Raw genomic sequence first — 27434 nt, forward strand, 5'->3', positions numbered from 1 at the left:
ATCTATAAAATAAAAGGGTTGAACTAGATGATCTCTAAGTTCCCTTCCAATTCTAAATCCTATTAACCTTTTTCAAGTTGCATGTATTTAAGTGGAATAATAAAATATTCTTAACTTTTACTTTAAGAATTTATTCTTTCTTTGATGTGGTCACTTCTCTATGCTACTTAGTATATGGTCTTGAAGAGTTGTTATTAGTCTAATTATATAATCCATGGATCAGAAATCAGGATAGAAATAGAAAAAGCCAATGCTTTCCCTTAAGGGACTCTGCTATTCATTTTTATTCTGATCTTAACACCAAATAAAATGGGCATTTTCATATATATACATATGTATATCAAGGAAAAAGAGGATTATACATGAAACTTCAGAGCTCTATTAGAGATAACTTGTTTTTCTTTTAAAGCATATAAGTTCAACCTGTAGCTTTCAAAGCTGGCATGCTTGTCTGTGCTTCTTTCTGGCTTTCCTTACTTTTTCTTCTCTGCATATAAAAAAAAAAAAAGGAGCCTTAATGACCCTCTTCATTCTATCCTTTTCTCACTCTCCCAACCTCTGCCCTTAGGAAAAACAAAAACAAAGCCCTTATAATTAATACATATTTTCAAGCAAAAAAACAAAAAAACTTTACTCTGGTGATGTCCAAAAAATGTCTATCTTATTCTACACCTTCTGTCCATCACCTCTTTGTTAAGAAATGGGTAGCAGACTTCATCACCATAAATCCTCTGAATCACAGTTGGTCATTAATATTGATCAAATACTATATTATTTCAAAGTTGGTTTTTCCATGGGGGACTTTTAATAGTGACTTTTTTACATATTCTTTAGTACCAAACTTTAGTATATTAACTCAAATTTAAGATTATAAAATAATTTAGCTCCATGTACATTATTTTTATAACCACACTAATCAACACAATTTTTTTTTAAAAAAAGCAATGAATGGCCACAAATACACAAAAGGTAATACATGGATATTTGAAAATGTAGTGATGGGTTTTGCTTTATAATTTATGACAGATGCTCCTCTCTGCACCCTTCCATTAGATTATAAATTCCTTGAGGTGTGGGCCTGTTCTCTTTCATCTCTGTATTCTTAGCTTTTATTATAGTCCTTTGCACAGTGGAGGTAACTTTAATAACTTTTGGTAAATTAAACCATATATTGTCTATTCCCTTCTCAAATGATTCTTCCTAAGAGGTCTAGAGGAAACCCAGGAACCCAGGGCAGACATAGAAGTACAACATCACTTTCAAATCTCTACTGATACTTTTCTTTTGCTTTGGCCTGTGTGGAATACCATCCCTGTTCGTACAATGTTGAACTATCTTTTGCTATATATGCCCATCCATCCCCTATATCCCAGGGCCAGAAAAAAAGTAACTCTACATTTGTTTTTGTTTTTTTTACCAGAGCAAAGTACTTATAATTTGATAGTCTTACCATAAAATGACAGCTAACAGTTTAGAAAGAGTAAATCTGTCTCCACTGTTACTTGGAAACACTGCAGCTAAGATTAAAGTAAAAAGCCCTGTGGAAGATTAAAATAAAAGATTAATTAAAATACTGTCATGGCTGTACACTGCCAAATATTTTTATGAAGAAAATAACATGTTTAACTTTAGAACTAGTTCATATTTCATATTTAAGTTATCTTAATGATGATACTAAAATTAGCAGGGATAATTTTCCACTAGTCATTAAAAATGCCTTGAAACTAAATGACAATTTTTAATATAATTCAAGAAGGGTTCAAAACATTTTAAAAACTCATGCAACTGAATTCAAAGCACCATTCTGACTTCATAATCATGCATGTGTGACAAAGCTATTTTTAAAACATTAAAAATATTTTTTATCTTTTAGTTTGAGGTGACTCAACTTTAAAAATAAAAGTTTTCACAGGCCAGATTATAATTCAGAAATAGGTGATTATATTTAGTCATAAGGACTGGAAAAATACCCCTCTAGAATGAAAATATGAGGAGATAAGACAACTGTATTATTAATAGCTGTATTATAAAAATTCAACAGAGGAGCCTATTTATATATCATTAAATCCAATGGTCTTTTTAAGTCCTCATCCTTGACATCTCCACATTTTTTTCTTTTTGTGTTTGTAACCCCAGCACCTAAAAAAAGTGCCTTGAGTATAACTGACAGCAAACTAATGTTTGCTGGTTTGGATACTGTTAACTAGCTTTTTTTTTTGGGGGGGGGGGGGTCATGGGGGTTTAAGTGACTTGCCCAGGGTCACACTGCTAGTAAGTATCAAGTATCTGAGGCAGATTTGAACTCAGGTCCTCCTGAATCCAGGGCCAGTGTTTTATCCACTGTGCCACCTAGCTGCCCCTAACCTTTTCATTCCTGATGCTTATTCCTCCTCTAGTTTTCAAGGTATTTCATCTGTACCTCTTGTCCTACCAGACCTATTTCTACTATTAACTTGTTTGGATCTTATTTGGTTACCACCCCTCAAAACTAGTTACATAATGCATTTGTAACACATAACATTGAAAGTATGCAAAAAAAATTTCCTCATAAAAATTCTGAAAGAAGGCAACACAATTGATATTACCATCCCTATCTTACAGATAAGGACACAAGCTCAAGAAATTGTGTGGCTGATACAGATGTTGCAGTAAGTCTCAAAACTAGTAGTTCACCAGTCATGCCACACCACTCAATTCTAGCTCCGTCCTTTGCACTCTTTCGTTTCTCCCTACACCCTCATAATTAGCCTTAGCTTCTAACTCTGCTTCATCTGTCTTCTCTATGGCTAATTCCCAAATTGTCCTCCCTCCCCCCCAAACCTCTTCCCTAAAGAGGGACTTCAGAGGTGAGTTAAACCCAACCTTTAATAAATAGTAACCTCATTTTTAAAAATCCCCAATTAGTGGTCATCCAATCTACATTAAGATCTCCAATGAGGGGCAGCTAGGCTGGCGCAAGTGGATAGAGCACTGGCCCTGGAGTCAGGAGGACCTGAGTTCAAATCCGGCCTCAGACACTTAACATGTACTAGCTGTGTGGCCCTGGGCAAGTCACTTAACCCCAATTGCCTCACTTAAAAAAAAAAAAAGACCTCCAATGAAATGGGAACTCAGAGGCTTGCAAAGCAGCCCACTGCAGCGTCAGAAAGCTCTATTAATTAGTACATCATTCTGTGTATCTTAAGATACTTCTTTGAAACAGTTCTCATTTTCCCTAAATCTGCCCCTCTAGGAAGAAACAGAACTTGTCTAAAACTTCTTCAATCTAACAGTACTTTAAAGACAAGAAAACATACATCTTTTCATCATTCTTTGGGTCACCTGTAATTATGGTTCTTCTGAGAGAATGGTATTTCATGATTCACATCTAAATGACATCATGAGAGAACACTGATAATAAAGAAATGGGTTTTTCAAAAAACAAACAAACAAAAAAACCAGCAAAGATTAACAGCACTATGTAATTTCTTAAGAATAATACAACCGGGGCAGCTAGGTGGCGCAGTGGATAGAGCACAGGCCCTGGAGTCAGGAGTACCTGAGTTCAAATCCAGCCTCAGACACTTGACACTTACTAGCTGTGTGACCCTGGGCAAGTCACTTAACCCCAATTGCCTCACTAAAAAAAAAAAAAAAGAATACTACAACCAAGGGGGCAGCTAGGTGGCACAGTATATAAAGCACCAGCCCTGGATTCAAGAGGACCTGAGTTCAAATCCAGCCTCAGACACTTGACACTTACTAGCTTGTGGACCCTGAGCAAGTCACTTAACCCTCACTGCCCTCCAAAAAAAAAATACAACCAATTTCCTCACTTGGGGACTCAGGTCATCTGTCTACCTAGAATATCAGTCCAACACACACACACACACACACACACACACACACACACACAGATAGACTAATTCAATAGGCACAGCATCCCTCTGGGAATCATCATGAATTTTCATCAATTTTGTCTACCCATTGTTGATGTTCAAACCAATCTCTTTGAAACAACAATGTGTTTTGGAGGGGTGGAGCCAAGATGGCAGAGAAAAGGCACGGGGAATCTCCTAGGCCTCTCCCAAATATCCCCTCCAAATAACTTTAACTAACAACTAATTCTGGAGTGCCATAACCCATAAATGGATGAGGGGTGATACGTTGTTCCAGCCCCAGACTACCTTAGAAGGTCTGCAAGAGAAGGGTCTGTCACACCAGGATGACGTTGAGCGCAATCCAATGCAGGCCTGCACAGCACAGACCAGGCGCCAACCAAACCAGGAGCAGGCCTTGGAAACAAATGAAGTCAGCAGCTGGCTGCTTTCCAGAGTGCAATGAGCCCACAGATAAGGGGTTTGGGACAGTTTGCTCAGAAGGAAATAACAAGAATCCTTTTGCCTGTACCTGGGAGCAAGATTCTTCTGCACTGCCCATACGCAGATCCTAGTTATAGTCCAGGTGGTAGTCCCCAGGATGAAAAGGAGCACTAGCCCACCAGAGCTTGCAGCTGCTGAGTAGCAGGGACCCCAGCACAGTTCTGGGCAAAAAAAAGTGCTTATGGTCACTCATAGACCAAAGCATAGGCCAGAAAACTAGTAAACACATCTTTCCTTAGATTATAACACTTTGAAAGAACTGAAAAATTTACAGATCCCTAAAATTATTTCTGATAAATAGCTGCACAAAAAACCCTGAAGCTTGGGAAAGTATTCCCTCTATCCCAGAAGCAGAGTCCCACTTTAGCACAGAGTTAAAAAATCAAAAAATAGGCTGGAAAAATAAACAAAGAAAAAACTATGACAATAAAAAGTTACTATGAGGACAAGGAAGATCAAAATGCATATTCAAAGACAACACAGTTAAATAATTGTATGTTTCAGTAAGAATTTGTAGTGTAGCAAGACTTGATACAATTATTACAATGCTGTCTATGAAGAGGAGAATTCTGAAGATCATCATCTAAATAATATTTGATTTTTGTTCGCCAAAGGACATCTTCTATGACACTGGCAAACAACAATGCTCAGTGTATATGTAATGCTCATAGTATAATTTATTATTTTATTTACACTTTATTATTTTAACATGATAGCTGGAAGACAACTTTTGAGAAAAAAATTGGAAATTGTTCCTGGATCAAATGTTGGTTTTTTGTGGTGGTGGTTGTTGTAGTTTTTTGTTTTGGTGAGGCAACTGGGGTTAAGTGACTTGCCTGGGGTCACACAGTTAGTAAGTGTTAAGTGTCTGAGGTGGGATTTGAACTCAGGTCCTCCTGACTCCAGGGCCGGTGTTCTATCCACTGCGCCACCTAGCTGCCCCTCATTGGAGATCTTAATGTAGAATTTGGATGACCACTAATTGGGGATTTTTAAAATGAGGTTACTATTTATTTAAAGGTTGGTTTAACTCACCTCTGAAGTCCCTCTTTAGCTGCCCCTCGAATACTTTTTAAAAAATTAACAAATACAGCAGAATCTTGTATTCTCTTCTTCTATCAGTCCAATGTATAAATATAAAAGATATAATATGCTATAGGATAGTGCCTGTATACTTAACTTTCATATATTTAGAACAGGAATACCCTTTATGTGTGCACATACCATTTTCAAACATAAACATAAAGAAAAAAGCTTGATTTTTTTCATTTCACTTTCCTTTTTTGTTGTTGTTTTCAAATGTGTTAAGCTCCCTGATTGTTTGCACAAGTATTATACATTAAGATAGCAATAACTTTTTTGATTAATAATTAACATTATTTGTACCCCTTTATGCCACCAAAAAAAAAGGTCTAACCACTTTCTTTCCCTATTCAAAAAGCTCTCAAAATTCCCTCTTGCAACTGGATTAAAACACAAATGTCTCCATGTAATTTTTAAGAATAGGACATGGAGGGGGCAGCTAGGTGGCACAGTGGATAGAGTACCAGCCCTGGATTCAGGAGGACCTGAGTTCAAATCCAGCCTCAGACACTTGACACTTATTAGCTGTGTGACCCTGGGCAAGTCACTTAACCCTCATTGCCCCACCAAAAAAAAAAAAAAAAGAATACGACATGGAGGCCAATGAGTAGACCTGAGAATTTATTAGCATAGGGAACTCCTAGATGATGAAATTCCCTCTACCAATGTAGATCAGCACCTTTTCTGAAATTTATCATCCTGGAGAGTTGCCCAGGGCACTGAAATGTTAAGTGATTTGTCCAGAATCACACAGCCTGTCAAGAGGTTGGAAATGAACTCAGGTCTTCCTAAGGATGTCTCTCTACCAAATACACCATACCACACTTAACAATTAAAGTCTTTCATAAGCTGGCTCCTGCCTGCTTCTCCAGGTTTACTGCATATTTCTTCTTCATACACTCTAGGTTCCAACCCCAAATTATGTACCTTGTTGCCCTTCAAGACTTTCCAACCCTCACCTCAGTAATTCTGCACAGGCTGTCCTTCCATGTCTGTAAAGAAGCTCCCACTCCGTCCTTGCCTACACCTAAAGGAAAAAAAATCTCTTGCTTCCTTTAAGAACCAAGTCTCACCTTCTACAGCAAGCCTATCCTGATTCTCTCCCAATAAGAAAAGTCCACATCCCCTTTCCTCTAGAAGTTACTCTATGTTGACACTGATCTATTCTCTATGTTCTTCTTCCCTACAACCTTCCTTCCAAATGAATTGCAAACTGTTACATATTTGTCTTTTTAATCCCCAGATGTAGCACACTGCAGGAACATAGCAGGAGCTTAATAATTGCTTATATGAGAGTCACTTAATAATTACTACAGGCCATTATTTATTCCTTTCTGGTTGATGTGTTTTGTATTTGTTTATCTGGTTCCTATAGCAAAAAATAAATCGCCTATTGACCAACACTGTTAATGAAACTTTCCTATGCTATTTTCTCATACTACATAGTTCCACATACCATAGAAATGTAACATTTGGCAAGATAGCTTTATTATGAAATGTAATACATCTGCAAAGACCTATAAAGGCACACAAATTTATCAAAACTCAGGCAGTCTAAGTACTACATTTAAAAATGAAATAATGTTATAATTTGATATTAAAAATGTCACAACTTTTTAGGTGTATCTGTGAAAATTCCTCCTAATTTATTTAAGTAGAATGACAAAAACTTCAAAATAAATCTTAGCAATTAGGCAATTTACAAATTGCATTATATAATAAATATCTTACCAGAAGTTGAAGACAAGATGTTTACTATAGCAACTTGTGTGTCTGAAAGTGCTTCTTGATATGATAAATTTGCCAAAAACCACTAGAGAGCAGAAAAAGATTTTACATGTGAATAACACATTTATAATTAAAATTACAAATTATATTTCTTTCTCTTGTTCTCCCCTAAAAATTATGCATCATTTGTTTTAGAAGCTGTTCTATGATGAACAAGTAGCTTAAAAAAACTTAGTCTAGACTAAGACTTTCATCATCAACATCACCCAAGTAACTAATTCTAGCTATGTACAACCTTAAGAAAAATTAAACCAATTTATCGACTAGAAGTAGGAAAAAACTCTTATTTCTTTTTAGAGATAAGAATAGGGAGTGGACCTGTTATTTCATTAACAGAAATAACTCTCAGATGAGGAAACTCACTTTCTACCATTGCAGGCTGGAATTTTCTCTGTGACTTATAGTTCTAAAACACTGATAAGTTAAGTGACTTCCCAGACTCAAACAAACAAGATGTGCCAGCTGGCTGAGATGAGTTATTTTTATGTATTTATTTGTTTGTTTGTTTGTTTGTTTTTGCAGGGCATTGAAAGTTATGTGACTTGCCCAGGGTCACACAGTTAGTAAGTGTCAAATGTCTAAGGCCAAATTTGAACTCAGGTCCTCCTGAATCCAGGGTTGGTGCTTTATCCACTGTGCCACCTAGCTGTCCCCTGAGCTATTTCTTTTTCATAAGGGTCAAATCATTTCCTGAATCAATATTAAATCTTTGTTTTATTCTGTATTGACGGCATTCTACAAAAAAAGAATAGCAGTTGACTTCAAATATTTCTATATTCAGAGTATTTTCATTAGTAAGAGAACATTTTAATTCTTTAAAATTATACAAATTTCACAATGGTTTTAGGTAAGATTATGTCCACAGAATGAAAGCAATGTGAAAGGCTATATAATTTTGACACATTGTTTAAAATACCCTTAAGATTCCTTGGATTTGGCCAAGTAATTGTGTAACTTTGTATTTCCTCTTAGTATGTAGAAGAATCCACTCTTTCCCTATTTCTTTTCTTCTATTCAATTAATATATTTCTAGACTTGTTCTTATTTTACCTTAGATAGAAAAACTGACCTATTTTTCTGACACTTATTTAAAAAAACTATAACAGAATACTAAATAATTTAAGTCAACAAAATGTAAGCCTGATTCTACTACTACTTACAAGTTTTTCATCAGGAAAAAATTGACTAGGAGAGATCAATATATTCTCATCAAAGAATCACTTGCATCTCTTTAAAGAAGTACTTTGTCTTTTCAGATGTCTTTTCAGATACTGGAATTAAACCAGCAAAATAAATCTTAGCAACTTGACCTTCAAAGAACTGACCCTGGACCACTCCTGGAAGCCTACCTATGACTAGGGGCTTATGATCTCCCTTCAGTCTCAAGCCAATGCTAAGGCTGGAATAAGGCAATGACAGTTATCCTGACTCCATCTAAAGTTCTCCTCCTTTCTAGTCTTTTTCATCCATCAAAATAAGAAAATGAGGTAGTGAGATAGTAAGTATCCAATATAAATCATACTGTCATGGAAATAATTAACTCATGCCTCTCATACACATTTATCACACTCTACTTTGTATTATATTTATTTGTGAACATGTCTTATCTCCCCAACCAGACCATAAATTCAAGGAGAAAGAGGCTGTGTCTTATTCATCTTTGTCTCCTCCGTGTTACTATCTTATTGTCTTGCACATAGTAAGTGCCTAATAAATGTCTGCTAAACTACACTTTATAAGAATTAGTTTCTCCTGAAAAGGTGAAGTATCTTCTTAATGTCACATGAAATACTCTTAAGAAATTCAGATTTCTATTTGGTTCTCTTTTCCCTGTTTTGTTTGTTGTTTTCCATATATATATATATATATATATATATATATATATATATATATATATATAAATAAGCATAATTTAAAATAACCTAGGTCTGAAGCAGAAATATTTGAGGGAAATTCTCCTCTATTAGAACTGTAGTGAAACGGAGACCAGAGCTTTTGGTGAAAAGATCAAAGTCATTTACTACAGTTACAAATTATCTCCATGTAACACATTCTAGGATTAAATTACATTGGCAATGATTCAAAGCTGTAAGGTCCACTATTCTGTTGACACTCATCCAGGTCTAAGTTAGCATCCTCTCCTCATCATTCACTTGATAAGCCTTTAATATTTTTCTCATTTATCACTTGCTTCCTCTGCCATAAATTATCCCTTCCTCTCAAACACTATTTCCTATTTCTATTATACTAATAACAAATTAGCACATTGAAAAAGAGGGAGGAAAAGATTTCTCTAAATATTCCATTGGAGGTTTAAAGCAGGGAGGAAACAACACAGGTGACAATGATAACTGCAACTTTCTGAAAACATCTCCTTTACTACTAGTATAAAAAACATGTTCTGAAAACATCTCCTTTACTACTAGTTCCCTTCTCAGCAATTTCACTATTCTCTGCTAGTATTAAGAAAAGATGAACATTTAGATGGCAGGTAATCCAAAGGGTAGAGATCACATCTGAATCTTATCATCTAAGTTCTTTCAAGGGAATACTTACTAATTCAATGCCTTTCCAATCAAACTATGTATGATAAATTCTAATTCATATCTTTTTCTTTAAAGCACTACTGAAAGACCGCCACTATATAATTTTTGGTTAAATTTCTTTCCTTGGGCCACTGTATTCCATTCATATTGTCCAGATATTTCAACACACATTTTCTCTTTGCTACCAGGAATCCCCACAAGTCATTCCTCATGACGAGAATATACTTTTTCAACACCACCTCTATAGAATCCACTTAAGTGCCAACTCTTCCATGAAACCTCCCCTTACCTATAAAGTTATTAGTTTTCACTCCCTCCTAAAATTAACTTGTATTTATTTTGGATTTTATATTGATATAATATTAATGTAAATTACCTCACATCTTATAGTAATTAGTTTAAAATGAAGATCTTGATAAGAATGTTTTTTAAGCATTAGCCTATGGCCTATGTATTTCAAGCATTATTATGGATAACAGAATTCCACAAAAGAATTTGGATAGTATCTTTGAACCCATTATAATATTCATATTAATATATGAGGGGAAGAGGGCTGGTCTGGAAGCCATGATGACTGGGTTCAAATTCCACATCTGACAAATATTGGCTCTGTGATTCTAGGCAAATCACTTAGACTCTCTAAGCATCTTAAACAACTCTCTAAACCTGTAAGTTGAAGGAGAGTTGCCAAAATGCTTTGGTCAAAGAAGATTCCTTACAGGATGCTCAATATACTCCAACAAACTCAAAGTATTAGCAATATAGAATTACTTATTTATATACAATACATGTTTGTAATTCAATCTCCATACTCTCAAAAGAATGTAGCTCTTTGAAGGAAGGGTGTTTTCTTTTTATCTCTGGATACCTATTTATAAACAATAAGGATTTAATGTATGTTGAATTAAAAATTATAAAACTTCATGAAAATTACTATCTAGATTATCTTACTAATGCATAAGCTTTCTGAACGATTGGTATGCTGAAATTTTATGATTAATGAGAAGCCATGAATAAAATCCTTTAATTTTCTACAAAGAGAACTACTAGTTACCATTAATGCTACTTCATAGGTTAAAAAAAAACAAACAAACTCAGTCCTAAGATTTACATACAGATCTCATAATCAAGCTTTTGACAACAATTTCCTTAAGAGAAAATGTTTTATGTTTTCATTCATTAATATTATAATGGGTTCAAAGATACTATCCAAATTCTTTTGTGGAATTCTGTTATCCATAATAATGCTTGAAATACATAGGCCATAGGCTAATGCTTAAAAAACATTCTTATCAAGATCTTCATTTTAAACTAATTACTATAAGATGTGAGGTAATTTACATTAATATTACATCAATATAAAATCATGAAAAACAAGTATACTTATTAAAGCAATTAAAAAACACTAAATCATCTTATACAGACCTCTATTATCAACCCTAACATATATCCACAGCATAATCAGTTTATAATGACAAACTGGGGAAACGATAAGATTTCAAAGTGCCACTTTTCAACCAAATAAACAGCTAATTATATATTGTATAATTTATCATTAAATTTTATTGTATTCTCTTTATTTTTCCTTGTGAGGCAAGTGAAGTTAAGTGATTTGCCCAGGATCACACAGCCACTAAGTGTCAAGTATATGAGACAGTATTTGAACTGGAGTCATCCTGATTCCAGGGCAGGTGCTCTAACCACTTTACCACCTAGCTGCTCCTCTAATTCTCTTTAAATTGGTAATCCATGCAAAAGTTTAATAGAAGTTTTATAATATCTGTTAAATATAATAAAATTTTCAGCCCTTATAAGTAATTATCCACATGTAAAAAATTTAATAAATAATAAAGAGATGACCTACCACAAAGCAAAAGAAAAAGCTAATTTTTGCTACTTGAGTTGCAGTAAGTTTCCCTACAGTTTTCAGAATTGACTCTTGTTCTTTCACAGCAGGATATGACATTCGAGATAACTTGGCTTCTAGTGCATGGCTTGATGGAAGTTGTCGGATCTCCATAATATTACTGAATCTCACACGAGATTTTTTGGGTGCTTAAAAGGAAAAAGTATGGCACAAGATCATTAGACATCTGCTATCTACAAGAAATGTATTTTTAAAAGTGAATTTACTGATAACATCACTATACTTAATACACTTGTCTCTGGTCAAGCCCAGAAAATCTAAGAAAACACTATAATTATATAATTAACATGGATAAATTTTATTCATTCAAAATGGCAAAACTAAAAATAACCTTTGTAAAAAATTGTCATTTTTACTATTTTTAAATGCTATTTTAAGTTTCTAAATATGACCAGTTGTTAAATTGTTAATTGGTCTACTGTGCATATTAATAAGATTCATAAGCACAATATGATTACATTACCATTCCAGCATCTATAGAACCCTGTTTACCTATATAAGAATTTTATGGTCTCTTACTATGCAAGCTTATAGAACTATTTTCTCTAGGCCTGTTCCTTGGGGGAAATGTTATATGTACATACTTTCAAAAGACTGAAAACTAGAATGCTTTAATGAATTAGTGGCATGAACAGAGCCATGAAGGAATTAATAGTTGGCCTCCTAAGACACTTTCTGTGTGCTTTAGAAGACTTAGCTTGAGTGGATATTGTACATAAATTCCATGTGGTATAGCCTTAGGGATTTCTAATAATTCAACAAGGAATAATTATAAAAGTTAACAATCATGAAAATGACTTACTAGACAAGACTCATGGTCCACTGAATCTAGTATATTACCTCTGAGAAAAGCAGATGTACTATATTTTGTCATTTTCAAAGGGTTGAAATGAACCCCCAAACATTATACACAAGTTTAACTAATAACTCTAAACCTTCCATGAATATATTTGTAAAAATAATGATGATAGGGGCAGCTAGGTGGCACAGTGGATAGAGCACCAGCCCTGGAGTCAAGAGTACCAGGGTTCAACTCCAGCCTCAGACACTTAAGACTTACTAGCTGTGTGACCCTGGGCAAGTCACTTAACCCCAATTGCCTCACTAAAAAAAAAAAATAATAAATATTAAAAATAATTAAAAATAAATAAATAAATTTATATAGGACTTTATGGTTTGCAAAGCACTTATTACAATTGATTCTCACAAAACTCTGTGAGCCAGGTGCTATAATTATCTCCATTTAACATCTGAGGAAACTGAGGTATTCAGAGTTGAGTGACTTACCAACCAGAGTTATATAGCTGGAAGAATCTGAGAAAAGATTCAAACTGAGGCCTTCCTAACTCTAAATCCAACTCTCTACCCCCTACACAACTTATAAATTTCTAACAAAAAAGAAGTACTGTAAATTCAGCTCGTGTGTAAAGTAGGACTTTAATTTGTCCTAAAGCTCCCACTTTCTAATTTCAAGGAAGGCTTCCTAATTTTACTATTCCAAAATTTAGTGAACAAGTTCAATTTTACCTTATTTGTCCTGATAATGATCAACAGCTCGTTTCTGCCTACTAAGTAAATTCATTCCTTAGTCTGATTTGTAGTCAAGGTTGTTTATAGCCTCTTCTCACCCCAAATCTTATCTCACACTACTCCCTTTCATGCACCTGTCACGTCTGCCAAATTTAACATACCCTTTGTCATACAGTTTACTTTCTCTATACCTTTTCTAAAGTTACTATCTGTGTTGTACACAGCATCAACAACATTTTGTGATGATCAGCTGTGATGGACTTGGCTCTTCTCAGCAATGCAATCATTCAAGACAATGCCAAAAAAAGACTTATGGTGGAAAATAATCTCCACATTCAAAAAAAGAACTATGGAGTCTAAATACAGACCAAAGCATATTATTTTCACTTTTGTTCCAGTTTTTTTAATTGTTCTTGTTTATTTTTTCTTGCATCTTTTCTTTCCTTTTGTTCTGAATAATATGGAAATATGTTTAACATGATTGTAATGTATAATGTATAACCTATATCAAAGTGCTTACTAGCTTCGGTAGCAGGGAGGGGAGGGAGGGGAAGTGGGAGAAAAATCTGGAACTCAATCTTTACATGTAATTGAGAAAAATTAAAATAAATAAATAAAAAATAAAATAAAAACAGAAACAAAAACAAAAACAACAACAAAAAAGTTACTGTCTGTGCCTTACTTAACCAAACTGTCTGCTTAACCAATCACTGTTTCACTTAAATTCATCAAATAGAACTTCCATGGAATCATTCCTGATTATATTGGGTGAGAGCTGTTTTGCTTCAAGCTGAACTCTCAGCACAATTTTAAACTTCCTTTACATCTATCATTCTACTTTGTACTTCTTATTTGTACATGTCTCATTTCTCCATTTAGGCTTTGTGGACAGAAAACATGTCATCCAATCTTGTATTTGTCTCAACTTCTAGAAGAGTCCCTTACACATATAGTAGGTGCTTGTTAAGCAAATAATCTGATTATTCTTCCTGTGCCTTTCTAGATTATAATCTTAATCTTGTCAATCTCTCTACCATCCCCTCAAATCATTTCAATTGGCTTTTTCTAGACACATTTTTTTTTCCTTTCTTTAGGTAATCATAACTGTCAAAAGTGTTCGTTGGCTTTATATGAGGGCAGAAAAACATTTTTTATTTTGTTTTGAATACCTTTTTTTCCCTTACTGACATAATATTAAAAATATTTCTTTAGGAAATCTTCTAAAATTATCTCATGGGTCTAACTTGTAACTTATAGCCCATCAACCTGTGAAAGCCATTTGCATTAACATACTCTAAAGGATTTATGTAATACTTGCCACATTGAAGTTCATCTGACACTTTACTATATGCAAAATCTCAAGATATTTCTGGTTAACAGCTTGACCTTTCACTGCCAGGAAGATGGCAATGAAATATTTGAGACATTTCATTGTATAATCCCTCCCTAAGATCATTTATAAAAGTTAAATGAGCTAGGCACCATCACCAATCACTACAAGGATACTCCATACCTATACTTTTTATTAAGCGAAGTATTCATTTATCTCTATTATTTAGGCTATTTCACTATTATGAGTCTTGTTTCTTGAAGGGGCAATTTCAGTGGTAACTAATCCTGTACTAGGCATCCATCCCTCTTGTTTTCCCTTCCCAGGCACACCTCTTGGACTTCAGATGGAGAGGGAAAGCGAAAGTGAGAGGGACACTGTGTGTGTGTGTGTGTGTGTGTGTGTGTGTGTGTGTGTGTATTTGTGTATAAAATGCCTATTTCAGCAAAGCCCTTTAATGAAGGACCAACCAATCCCTACAAACTTCAACACGATGATAAGGCAATAAACAGAATACTGACAATACTGTCACCTACCAACAGTCGATCTGGTCTCCCTTTAATCTTCTAAGGTCTTGGAGACTGAAGTAGAGTTGAATTTCATTAAGATAAATTCAAAAGAAATTTACTAAGAACTGGGTCTTTCCATTCATATGAGTAGAGTTTCCCTTTTTTTTTTTTTTTAAATCATCCTACTTGTGTAACTTTAACCTCTCTGGAACAGCTTTATTTTACATCAGTAAAATGAGATTTTATAAAAATCTCTTAGATCCATTCTAGTCCTAAGAGTCCATGACTGCTCTCTAAGAAAACACCAGGAAGATAAGTACTATAAGCTATGATTTATCTAATTCACAATTTTGGAATTACCTTGTTTATCAGAGGCCTCTACAAATGTAATAATGGGAGGAGGAAATAAGAGAAAAAGTCTAAGAGCTTTCTCTGTACTTTCTGAATTTTCATATATCTGGATAACAAGAAGTTTGGATTCACATCAATATGAAGTGACACTATGTATCCCTACTTATAAATTATTTATGTTTATTCATTGAGCATGCCAGCTATAAACATTGTCCAAAAGGGACAGCAACAGCAATGTTTTATGTTCAAGAAGTAAATCATGTTCAAGCTTTGCTTTACCTCATTTTATGTCCTGAATGAACTATTAAAAATGGTGTAGAAAGTGAAACTTTGCATAGTAAATCGAGTTTCTATGTTGACTTCCATTATTATTTCAGAGATACTCTCAAAAGAAACAAAATCAGTCCTTACAAACAATAAATATCACCCTTAAGAATGTCAATAGTCATGTCAAACAACCACACCTCTGTTTGTTGACTATTTGCACTAAAATCTCAATTAACTCTAAAAGGAAAACACTTTGAATATATACTAAAAAACACTTTAAAATATTTTAATTCATTCCATTTCATAGGGAGTTCCCAAAGGCTCCATGATTTGAATATTTTTTGCATTCCTTAATGCAATTATTCTAGATGTTAACAGAATTAATTATACAAATCACACAACTTTTCCAGATCTCAGTGGTTCTCCAATATATATAACACTCACATAAAGTAAATTATGCAACAAGATACAGAGTGCCTGTTAAGTTTGATGAATGCTATGCTGACTTCCACTTTTACAAAGAATCCCTACCATCTGGTCTTTTACTTCTTTTTTTTTTTCTTTCTTTTTTTTTAACAGGGCAATGAGGGTTAAGTGACTTGCCCACAGTCACACAGCTAGTGTCAAATGACTGAAGCCGGATTTGAACTCAGGTCCTCCTGAATCCAGGGCCAGTGCTTTATCCACTGTGCCACCTAGCTGCCCCTGGTCTTTTACTTCTTTTAAATTTAATTTTGAATATAAAAGGCATCAGACATGAAAGCTGGATGCTTACTACACTTTATTAAAGATCTTTGTTACAGAATATGTTTGAAGTAAGCTTGTCCTATAAATGGCATAGCATAAAACTGTAATTTAACCAATGAATACTACTGTACAGTTATTTAAAAATAGATTTTGTGGGGGCAGCTAGGTGGTTAAAGCACCAGCCCTGGATTCAGGAGTACCTGAGTTCAAATCCGGCCTCAGACACTTGACACTTACTAGCTGCATGACCCTGGGCAAGTCACTTAACCCTCATTGCCCAAGCAAAAAAAAAAAAAAAAGATTTTGTGATTGATAAAATATTTGTACTTTATGATAAAGGTAAGAAATTACAATTTTAACTTACTTTTTTCATTCTCACCATTTGTACTTTCAGGTTTTTCACTTGCCAAGTCATGAAACTTCACAGGAACATATAGAGGTTCACTCTGATATGAAAAAATAACAATTGTAGTTAAACCAAAAATATATAAATATCATTTAAAATGTATGTGGGTAGTAATTAAATACTGGCGTAATAATAAAGATGTCATTCACAAGATTTATAAGATATAACTTTCTATAAAGTGAATTTAAGGATTTTTAAAAGTTGTTGATATGCAAAAGAATTCAACAAAGTCATATAGCTGCTAGGAAGTACAATGACTCAACAAATTAATTTAATTTGGTAACCTAGTAGAAAAGTTGGCATAATATATAACAGATTACAGATACATCACTTTCTGCCTCATTTTTTTATTCAGTTGCTATTCCTTGAACAGGATGTCTCTTTCCTTTGCCAAATTGTTTCTATTCCATCACTTGGGAAATACCTTAAAATCTATCCCGTTATCATAAAATTTCCCCAGATTAATAAAGGACCTCTATGAATATAAATATTTCCATATACATTTTATCTCCTCAACTAGACTAAGCTTTTTTTTTAATTTAGAATTTTTTTCCCCAATTACATGTAAAAACAATTTTTAATGTCCATTTTTGAAACTTGTTCCTAATTCTCTTCCTCCCTCCCTCCCTCCTCCCCCACCCCACCCCTGTAAGCTTCTTGAGGGAATAGACTATGTCTTCTCTTTCTTTGACAATCCCCTAGAGCTGAGGTTCTTAAAGTCAATAAACCTAAATGGGGAAAAAAATTTCCAACTGTATTTCAATATAACTAATTTCCTTTGTAAATTTTTGTACTTTATTTTATGCATCTAAACACATTATTCTGAAAAGGGATGTATAGGTTTCCCCAGCCTGACAAAGGAGTCTACAAAACAAAAATTTTAAGAAATCCTAACCTGGAACATTTAGTATAGCACATGGACACTCAAAAAAAATTTTTTTTGGTTACTCCTTATAGAAAATATGATTAGAGATAGCGATAGAGATAAAATTCTGATACTATGTACCATTGGTTGGGATTTTGAAAGACATTTTTTTCTTACACTCAAATTCTGCTTATGGAATTTGTTTTATAAAAATTAAGCCATACCCCTCACATAATAAACAAATAGAATTTTATTAGAACATAAATGAGAGGGGCTGCTAGGTGGCACAGTGGATGGAGCACTGGCCCTGTATTCAGAAGGACCTGATTTCAAATCCAGCCTCAGACACTTGACATTTATTAGTTATGCGACCCTGGACAAGTGACTTAACCCTGAATGTCTTGCCAAAAAAAAAAAGTATGTGTGTATATGTATGCATGCATATGTGTATGCATGTATTTATAAAAAGAAACAGGCTAGCATTTCAACTATAAAACTTCCTTCCCTTATATAGGTAATCTATTTTGATCTACTGCAATTCCCTAAGATCAGGGCCTGACACATTATCTCTTTGACCTAGGGTCACCTACCCCTAGTAGATAGCTCGAAAATGGATAATGATGATGATGATGACAACGATGAAAACATTTCTATAGTAGCCACTCCTGGCTTAAGGACAAGAATATTTTTCTTCTATTTTGCAAAGGCACCAGCATTCTATGACTGTTTACATGCACTTTTTCTCTCGACAAGGTCCTCTAAAAGGATCCCTTATTTTGAATTTTGAACTCCTACATCTTGAGGAGAAAAAATGTCAAGGCACAGTCCTTGGGGGAGCTATCAAAGTCAATGAAATGGCTAAACAAAACCTGCCTCTACCTTTCTCCATGGTTCAACTCCACTGACCCATTTCTGATTCATGAGCCCTACAAATGCCAGATATACAGGGTAGGCCAAAAGTCACAATGTTTTAATAACTTTTTGAAAATTATATTTCTTTATTTTTCACCATTTATGAGATTTAATTTTTCACACGTAATGTAAATTCATTTCCTATATATGTGTACCTATATATACAGGTATATGGTGCTGTGGTATTATAAATTAAAAACAAAAAATAAAGGAGTTATTAAATATTGAAACTCCTTCATGACTTTTGGTCCACCAAAAAAGTATAAAAAACATAACAGAAATAATTACAAAGTGGTGCTAATAAATGTGGGAGGATCAGGAAAAGTTTTTTGTAAAAGTAACACCTGAGCTGTGCTTTGAAAGAAGCTAGAACATAGAAGTAAGGAGGTAGTACACTCCAGACATGGGAGACCATTGTACAAAGGCATGGATGCAGAGAATGCAATTTCATGTATGGGAAATAGCTAGCCAAGAGTTTGTTTATGTAAACACAAGAAAAATGAAATTAAGTTGGGATAGTAGATGGGAGCCAGACTGTAAAGTCCTTTCAATCCAAGGCTGAGCATTTTATTGACGAACTTTGAGTAAGAGAAGGTAACATGGCCAGATCTTTACCTCAGGGATATGTCTTAGCAGCTGTTTTGAGGAGTAGCTCTAAACTCCTCAAATCAAGCAAAACTTACCAAAGAACTATTCATCGTATTATCTGTAGTACAAGCAGCAAAGTAACCTTCAGCATCTGCAAACTAAATATAGGAAAATTAGTTTGGGATTCATTTAGACTCAATCACAATATCATTCATTTATCAAGTACAGAAGGCACGCCTCCTCTTAATTCATCACTCTATGACAGCCAGGGAACATATCAAAGTGGCTTTAAGAATTTCATCAATCTTAGACAACCTGGAATTAACAATAATTTCATTATAAATTTTCCCTCCCTTTCTATCTTACAGAAACCAAAGAATACTATATTTTACTAGAATTTAGGTTACTAGAAAATTTCATTTTAAAATGTTTGGAAAAAAAATATATTCTCAGTGCTAGTATAGGAAATTTAAAATACTCCATATGTGATATTTGAGTGCCAGGCCTTCCAAATAAATTCTAGTCATATAACATTTTGTTCAGAAAAATAAAAGTTTTAGCTTATTATCAAATTCAAATGTTAATTTTAGCATTAACATCTAATTAAAATTTAATTAAAGTATGCCAAAGATGAGAAAAAAGGGCAAAATTAATCTCTACTCAACATCATTAACTTTGACCTACATCTCAAAGACAGAAAACTAATAAAGCATTTCTGACAAAATTTAGGGAATTTCTCAAAATGTTTTCTGGAGAATCACACAAGTTAGAAATAATTTCTATTCAAAATTAATGACAACAGTAAATAAAAAAGCTAGACCTCAGCTTTGAGACTATTCATTCTCATTAATTCAATGTCATCTTTTTTCCCCATTTCAATTCTACAAAGAAAGTACACTACTATGACAATCTCTCATTTTTTCTGTGCCATGATGGGATTTATAATGCTTTTTTAATGTCAAGTGGATAATATGGTTTGTTGAACATCTAAAAATCAGTTTTTCATATGCTATTTTTCCCTAATAAAATATTAAATTATTTTCATACAGTCAATTCAACTTCTTTTCTTTTGGGGGGGTGTCAGGGCAATGAGGATTAAGTGACTTGCCCAGGGTCACACAGCTACTGTCAAGTGTCTGAGGCCAGATTTGAACTCAGGTCCTCCTGAATTCAGGGCTGGTGCTTTATCCACTACGCCACCTAGCTGCCCCTTTTCTTTTTTAAGATTGGATCTCCCCATCTGGCCTAGACCAGAAGAACAAGGGGCTCTTCTCAAGGACACAATCCTACTACTGATGAACACAGCAGCTTAAACTTGTTCCATATTTCCAGCCTAGGTAAGTCACCCCACAATAAGCAACGTAATGCCCCCTCCCCCCAATTTCTGTGGACTCACGATTTAATGTCCAACATTGTGCATATACACAATAGATACAACCCAGGGAAACTTAGAACTGTGGAGCTCAAAAGATCTGCCAGCCACAGCCTCACAGGTAGAAAGGATTCAATGTGCTTATGTGCCACCAGATGTGGCTACACAGTCAACTTCCAACTAGTTAAATAACTACCCCTGCTAATTCCTGAATCTATTGGTTGCTTCTCTGTTTCCTTTTTTTCTTCTTCCTATATTTGTTTTTTGGCTATTTCACTAGACTTTAACAACTCAAAAGTAGGGAAAAAAGGAAGAGAGAGAAAACTCAAGCATGTCTATTCTGCTCACTATTAACAGTTTTCATGATAAGTTGGAAAGAAAATTTAAAATACTGGATATAAAAAGGATTTGTTTTTGTTTTTATTTCTACGCCACCTCTATACACGAAATACCATTGACAATTAAGGTATGTAAACATCTCTAAACTTTGATAAAATGTTTACTCTATCTCCCCTCCAAATGTAGAAATTATGAAACTTACAAAAGCAGCATGTCTTCCACGAAATCCTCGTGTGCACTGTTGCCTCCATGGCTTCCAAATAATAAAGCCCAAGAGGTATAAAACAAACATTGATGTTTTTGCAAAGGTGCTGAAGAATGGTTTATTGTATTGAGTAAAAACATACTGTGGGGGAAAAAAGTTACATAGAATACTATGAATTCACTCAATCTTACTATTAATCTTTACTAAAGTAAAGTTACAACTTTTTTTAACTTATCAGAAATTCAAAGTAAAGGTCAGATAAAGAGAACATTTAAAAAATGATCATGGAAATAACTTGCTAAACACTGCTGCAAATCTTATCTTTCAAAAAGAGACAAATTATAACTGTATACCTTTGAACCTATGGGAACACTCACCTGCACACAACTAAGGAATAAGTAACCTAACTTTAAAATGCAAATATCACTAAAGTTGAAATGTGTATGTGTTTGATAGTTTAGGTTAAGAAGGAATCTGTCTGGAGCAGCTACGTGGTGCAGTGGATAGAACACTGGCCCTGAAGTCAGGAGGACAGGAGGGGAGGAGGAGGAGGAGGAGGAGGAGGAGGGAGGAGGAGGAGGGAGGAGGAGGAGGAGGAGGAGGAGAAGGAGGAGGAGGAGGAGGAGGAGGAGGAGGAGGAGAAGAAGAAGAAGAAGAAGAAGAAGAAGAAGAAGAAGAAGAAGAAGAAGAAGAAGAAGAAGAAGAAGAAGAAGAAGAAGAAGAAGAAGAAGAAGAAGAAGATGTCTATGTGTATACAAAAACTAAACCTGGGAGTAACAAAAATTAAAAATCAAAATGCATAAGAATTCAGGTTCTGAAATATATTAAAGGATTTTTTTCATATTACCTCAATTCAATTAAACACTTAAGTACTATGCTACCCAACATTGAGACAAAAACAAGAATTAAACAGTCCCTACTCTCAAAGACCTTTAATTCTGCTGGGGAGAATATATGTATACATTTAAGTAAATACAAAGTAATCTAAGAGAAAAAGCCTAGCAACTGGTGGGTCCTAGGAAGGCTTCACTAAGGAAGAAACACTTGAGCTGAGCCTTGAATGATTCAGAAAGATGAAGCTTTGAAAGAAGTGAATGTTAAGCATGGTGATGGCTTGTGTGAAAATGCAAAGGTAGGAAATGACAGAATGTCAAGTTTAGGAAATGGCTTGTAGTACAACTGGGCTGGAAAATAGAAGACTTTAAATGCCAGACTATAGAGTTAAATAAATATGGAGTCACCTAAGATTTTTGAACAGAGAAGTGGCATGGTAAGATCTATGGCTTAGAAAAATTATTTTAGTAACTGTGTGTAGGATGGATTGGATTAGGGGAAGACCAGAAGCAGAAAGACCAATGAAGTGACTTTCACAGTTCCAGAGGAGAAGGAAGCCTGAACCAAGGAGGCAGTAGCGTGAGTGGAAAGAAGTAGATGAGTGCAAGAGATGTTATGGAACTGAAACCAACAGGAACTGTCAACTAACTAGACAGAAGGGATAAAGGAAAGGAAACAATCTAGGAACACCCTCTGGTTACATGTGACAGCTTTAAACACATAAAACTAGTATTCTTACTTGGCTTCATATTATCAAAAAGTAAGCAAAACTGAGTGTTCGTACACCTGGGGAGAGACAGGCTGAATGAAATTATTTCTTTTTCTACTACTAGACAGTACTACTTAACTGATGTAAAAATTAATTATATACACACATACATATGGATATATATAGGGAGAGACTAAGGTTCATAGCCTTACTACCTTTAAACAATAGTTTATTTTCCTGAATCCAGGTCCAACAATCACGCTGTCTCACAAGCATTTAAGTCATAAAGATTAGCAGCTTTACCAGTGAAAACTATTTATTCTTTTTTTTTTTTTTAGTGAGGCAATTGGGGTTAAGTGACTTGCCCAGGGTCACACAGCTAGTAAGTATTAAGTGTCTGAGGTCGGATTTGAACTCAGGTACTCCTGACTCCAGGGCTGGTGCTCTATCCACTGCGCCATCTAGCTGCCCTATTTATTCTTAAGAAAAAAAAATCACATTCTCCATCCCCACTCCCAAAAAAAGCATTTTTTTTTAAAGTACTCTAATCAAGATCTAGGAAGGCCTAGATGAAGCCAACTAACAAGTTTATTAAACAGTTATCATATAAGTGTTGTACTACATTTTGCTAGTTAAATAAATGATATTTGTTAGTTATATTTATATATACAAGTCAAAACATGACCACATTAAGATTCAGTTATTTCTAAAGAAAAAAATTTCATCATAAAAGTGCTATTAACCAAGTAAATTCAAAAAATAATTATGCAAGGAGAAAAAAAATAAGACTCTGGAGCTCTTAATGAGCTCATTACCTGAGTTCAATGTATAACTTCATAAATTTACTAGAAAGCAAGCAATTACATAATGTATAGCATTTCATGCATTTTTCAACATCACCATCAACAAGCCCTAAGAAAACTGGGGGAGAGATATATTACTGGATATATTTGCAACGTTAAAACTCAGTATTATTTTGTGTAGGTATCTAACTTTTTTAAAATCCAACTTCTACTCACTAGATAAAAGCTGTTTTACATCCTTGATATGTAATACTAAGAAAAACACTCAGATATACTTACCAACATAAAGAAACAGCTTCAAATATTTATTTGGAAATCTACTTTAATATATCATATTTCTAGCTTAAAATAAGACCCATTCATATTACCTTCCCTAACTGAATGCAAGGAAATCAAATGAAATCAAGCTTTCAGTTTAAACTTAGGCTAAAAATTAATACCACATCAAGAGAAAAATGAAAAAAATTCCATAATAGTCATAAGACTAGCTAGTCCTTTTATAATTTTTCTGTTGCTAGCTACATGAAGGTTTTTAAAATAAAATAACCTTTGAAAAGTTTAAATTACTTACTGAAGTAAGTTCTGAGGAAGCAACCCATATCACATCCACTAGTAGGAGAATAACAATTCCAAGAGCCATTCGCCTCCGCTGAGTAAAAGCACTGCTCTGGGAACTCATTCGGTTCATGATAAATACCCACACCATTTGCAGTCTATTAAAATAAATACAGACCATATTAGAAGACATATGTGGAAAATAACCACATAAAAGTAAGCAATTTAGCAGAATAGAAATATTTGATATTTGCTACCTAATATAAATGCAAATTACTCCACAATCATGAAGCAAATAAAGGGCCTTGGACTGACCTCCCTTTAAAGGCCTTTTTCAGGTCTTCGAAAGAAAAGCTTGAAAGCTTTGCACAACTGAGACTATTACCAGCTGAAGAATCCTGATCACCTAAAAACAACAAAAACAAAAGCTTAGGCTTACAAAAGCAAAAATTTTTAAGATATACTAAATTATAACTCTTTAAAAACTTCACTTCCAAGATCACTGAAGCTACACAAAACTGCCTACACAAAAAATAAAAGTTCTGTTTTCTCATCTTCTCCTTCGAATATACCTACTTGAAAGGATTCCAAGGAGAAAATTAAAAAAGATTAATCAACAAGTATTTATTTAAATCATTATTTGTCAGGCACTGTGCTCAGCTCTGGGGAAGTAAGTACATGAAATTCATCTAAATCCCTTTTCATAAATTTTAAAGATAGTGGTTATAAATCAAGACTATGCTCAAAGATGGGTAATTCACATAGAATAAAACATTGTCATACAGCACATAGGAGATTTAATAAGCATCTGATGAAGTGATTTATATGACCTGGTGAATAACACTATGGTCAATACCCTGAAATACACCTTCAGTGAGACTACATATAATCTTTAAGTCAGTTAACAGGCATTTATAAAATGACTACTATGTACTAAGAACTGTGTTAAGTGCAGGGCATACAAAGGCAAAACTTTCCCCAAGAAACTACTTTCAAGGCCAGTCTCACCAGGGAGACAATGCAAACATCTATGTACAAACAAGCTATGTAAAGGAAAAATTGGAGATAATAAAACAAACTGGGGGGGTAAGGGGGGGGGGGAGCCTCTCGAATTAAAGGTTGATCAGGAAGGATTTCTTATAGAAGGGATTTAGCTGGGATTTGAAGGAAGACAGATCAGGAGATGAAAACCAGGAGGGACATAAGGCCCACAGGGCCTCCCAAGTCCTGGACTTGGGAGTAAAGCACACATTTGTGACCTGGGCAAGTCACTTAATCTCTTCAACCTGTTAGATATAGCACATACTGCTAGCTAGTTGGGTCCTAGTTCAAAGCCTGTCTCTGGGCAGGAGGTAACTAGTTATGGGACCCTTGGAAAGTCACTTAAATTCTGCCTACCTGTTTCCTCAATCGTAAAATGGAGATAATAATAGCACCTACTTCCCAGAACACCTGTAAGGTACTTCTACTATGTTGTTGTTACCTCATGTTGGACTCCTTGTGAACCTGCACGGGGTTTTCTTGGCAACAGAGTTTAAGAGACTTGCCCAGGGTCCCATTACTTACTAGTGACTAAGGCCGAGTTGAACTCAGGTCTTCTTGATTAAAGGCCTTGCTCGCTATCTAATGAACCACATTAGCTGTCTTCCTATCACCAATATTTGTAAAGTGCTTCGAAAACCTTAAATGGCTCTCTACAGGGAATTTCAAAAGTCTATTAAAAGCTTAAAACTGAACTTTTGTGACAGTGTGTATTTGTTAGCTTTTATTATTATAGTTTCTATCACCCAGGCTGAGTTGATGGATGGCTGAGCCTGGAGACAGGAAAACTCAAGTTCAAATACAACCTCAGGCACTTAGTGTGTGAGCTGAACTAGCAGGTCACCAGATCTCCATCTGCCTTGGTTTCCTAATATGTGAAACGGGGATCATAATTGCACCTACTTTCCACAATTGTTGTTAAGGATCAAATAGGATCATGTTTGTAAAATGTGTTGTCTACCTAAAAGAGCTACATAGATCGTAGCTATTATTATTTTCTCCCTTTCTTCCCCCAGCATTAGAATCCACTTTCAAAATCGTGGATCCAGAGACCCTCCACCCCAGGGCTGCTAAAAATACGAAGCCAGCCCAAGGTCAAAAGGCTTCTCTCCCTCCCTGGGGGGGAAACGTTTTGGGTGGTACACAAGGGAAGCTGTGGCTGGCCGGGGCAGCCGCGTTAGCAAACCTCCCAAACTGCCCCCACTTCAGCAAATGTCGCAGGAAACGAAAACGAAGCAAGGACGAGGAAACAGCTGTGAAAAGCGAGCCCTACCTCAGCCCAGGCTGGGTGGCGGCCGCGGAGGACGCGCAAGACCCACCATCCCACGCACGGTCCCCCGGGTCCCGACAGGGGGTCCCGGCTGCGTGCGCGTGCCGCCCCTCCCCCCTCAGAGTGTCACTCAGGAAACTCCATTTGCCTCCCTAAAAATGGGGGCGGGGAGGCGATTTAAGGTGTTGTGGTTTTAAAAAAAAAAATTAAGCTAAGAGAAGGCAACGACCTGGGGAGGGGACGAAGGGGAGGAGAGAAAAGACGGGAGCTGTCAGGGGCGCGGCGGCGCCGCAGGACGCGCCGCCCGCTCCCCCCGCCTACCCGGCCACCGTTGTCGCCCCCACCTGCGGGACTGGCTCCTTTAACCCCCTCCTCCCTCCCTACCTGTCCGTCCTGTGCCGCGATGGCGTCGTGGCGACAACATGAGCGGCCCCGGCCGGGCCGGGCCGCGCCCCCCCTCCTCTGCCGCTACAGCTCCGTCCGCTGCGGCCGACGCCCGCTGAAGGGACTCACTGAGCCCGCGAGCTCATCATCTCTCCCGACAGGGGAGGGGGGGGGATCCAGGCCCCGTTAAAGCCTCCTGGGCCCCCACGGGGAGAGGGTTCCCAGTCGCGTCTTTCCTCGGGAGCCCGGAGGCGGGCGGGGGAAGGTGGAACAGAGCCGAGCCGAGGAGGGGGCGGGGAATAAGCAGTGATGGCCGCAGAGCTCAGGCTGGGGGCCCCGCCCCCTCCTGGACACTCGCCCGCTGACGACACGCAAGCATCACCGGCGGCTTCTGCGCATTCGCAGGCTTTGCCTAGGCCACGCCTCTTTCTGGATTGTGGCATTGGAAGGTGGGATAAGAGTGAACCTTTAGTTTAGGGAAAAGGTCAAAAGCCAAAGTCCCCAGAAGGGTAAAGTCTAGGAAAGAAAAGTTAGGTATAAAAGTGTAAGGGAAAGAGTAGATTAAACCAATAGACGAATGAATGGCCCGCTCCCTTAGCCTTGATACCATTTTAATCCTAAATGGAAGAGATTAAGTATCAAACTAGTTTGGAATGGGTGAGCATCTGTGTGGATAGCGTGCCATGTGCCGTGTGCGCGCCTAGAGTCAGAA

General features: G+C 35.9%; 1 protein-coding gene across 3 annotated transcripts in view; it reads right to left on the bottom strand.

Annotated features, from left to right (window-relative positions):
* SLC35F5 (solute carrier family 35 member F5) overlaps positions 1–27046 on the bottom strand; it is a 39835-nt gene extending 12789 nt beyond the window's left edge. The window contains exons 1-9 of one of the 3 annotated variants that reach the window (XM_043994313.1): positions 26723–27046; positions 24343–24433; positions 24044–24185; positions 21124–21267; positions 19306–19368; positions 16804–16885; positions 11643–11833; positions 7176–7257; positions 1451–1538 (exon numbers count right to left, since the gene is read on the bottom strand). In XM_043994313.1, the coding sequence (XP_043850248.1) occupies positions 1451–1538; positions 7176–7257; positions 11643–11833; positions 16804–16885; positions 19306–19368; positions 21124–21267; positions 24044–24185; positions 24343–24433; positions 26723–26762 (923 nt within the window). In that variant the 5' untranslated portion in view covers positions 26763–27046. Of the gene's footprint in view, positions 1–1450; positions 1539–7175; positions 7258–11642; positions 11834–16803; positions 16886–19305; positions 19369–21123; positions 21268–24043; positions 24186–24284; positions 24434–26722 lie in introns of those variants that run through there. The other 2 variants (XM_043994312.1, XM_043994314.1) reach the window with 2 other exon arrangements.
* Positions 27047–27434: the final 388 nt, after the last annotated feature.

The sequence above is a fragment of the Dromiciops gliroides genome, chromosome 3 (genome assembly GCF_019393635.1).
Source record: "Dromiciops gliroides isolate mDroGli1 chromosome 3, mDroGli1.pri, whole genome shotgun sequence".
NCBI classification, from domain to species: domain Eukaryota; kingdom Metazoa; phylum Chordata; class Mammalia; order Microbiotheria; family Microbiotheriidae; genus Dromiciops; species Dromiciops gliroides.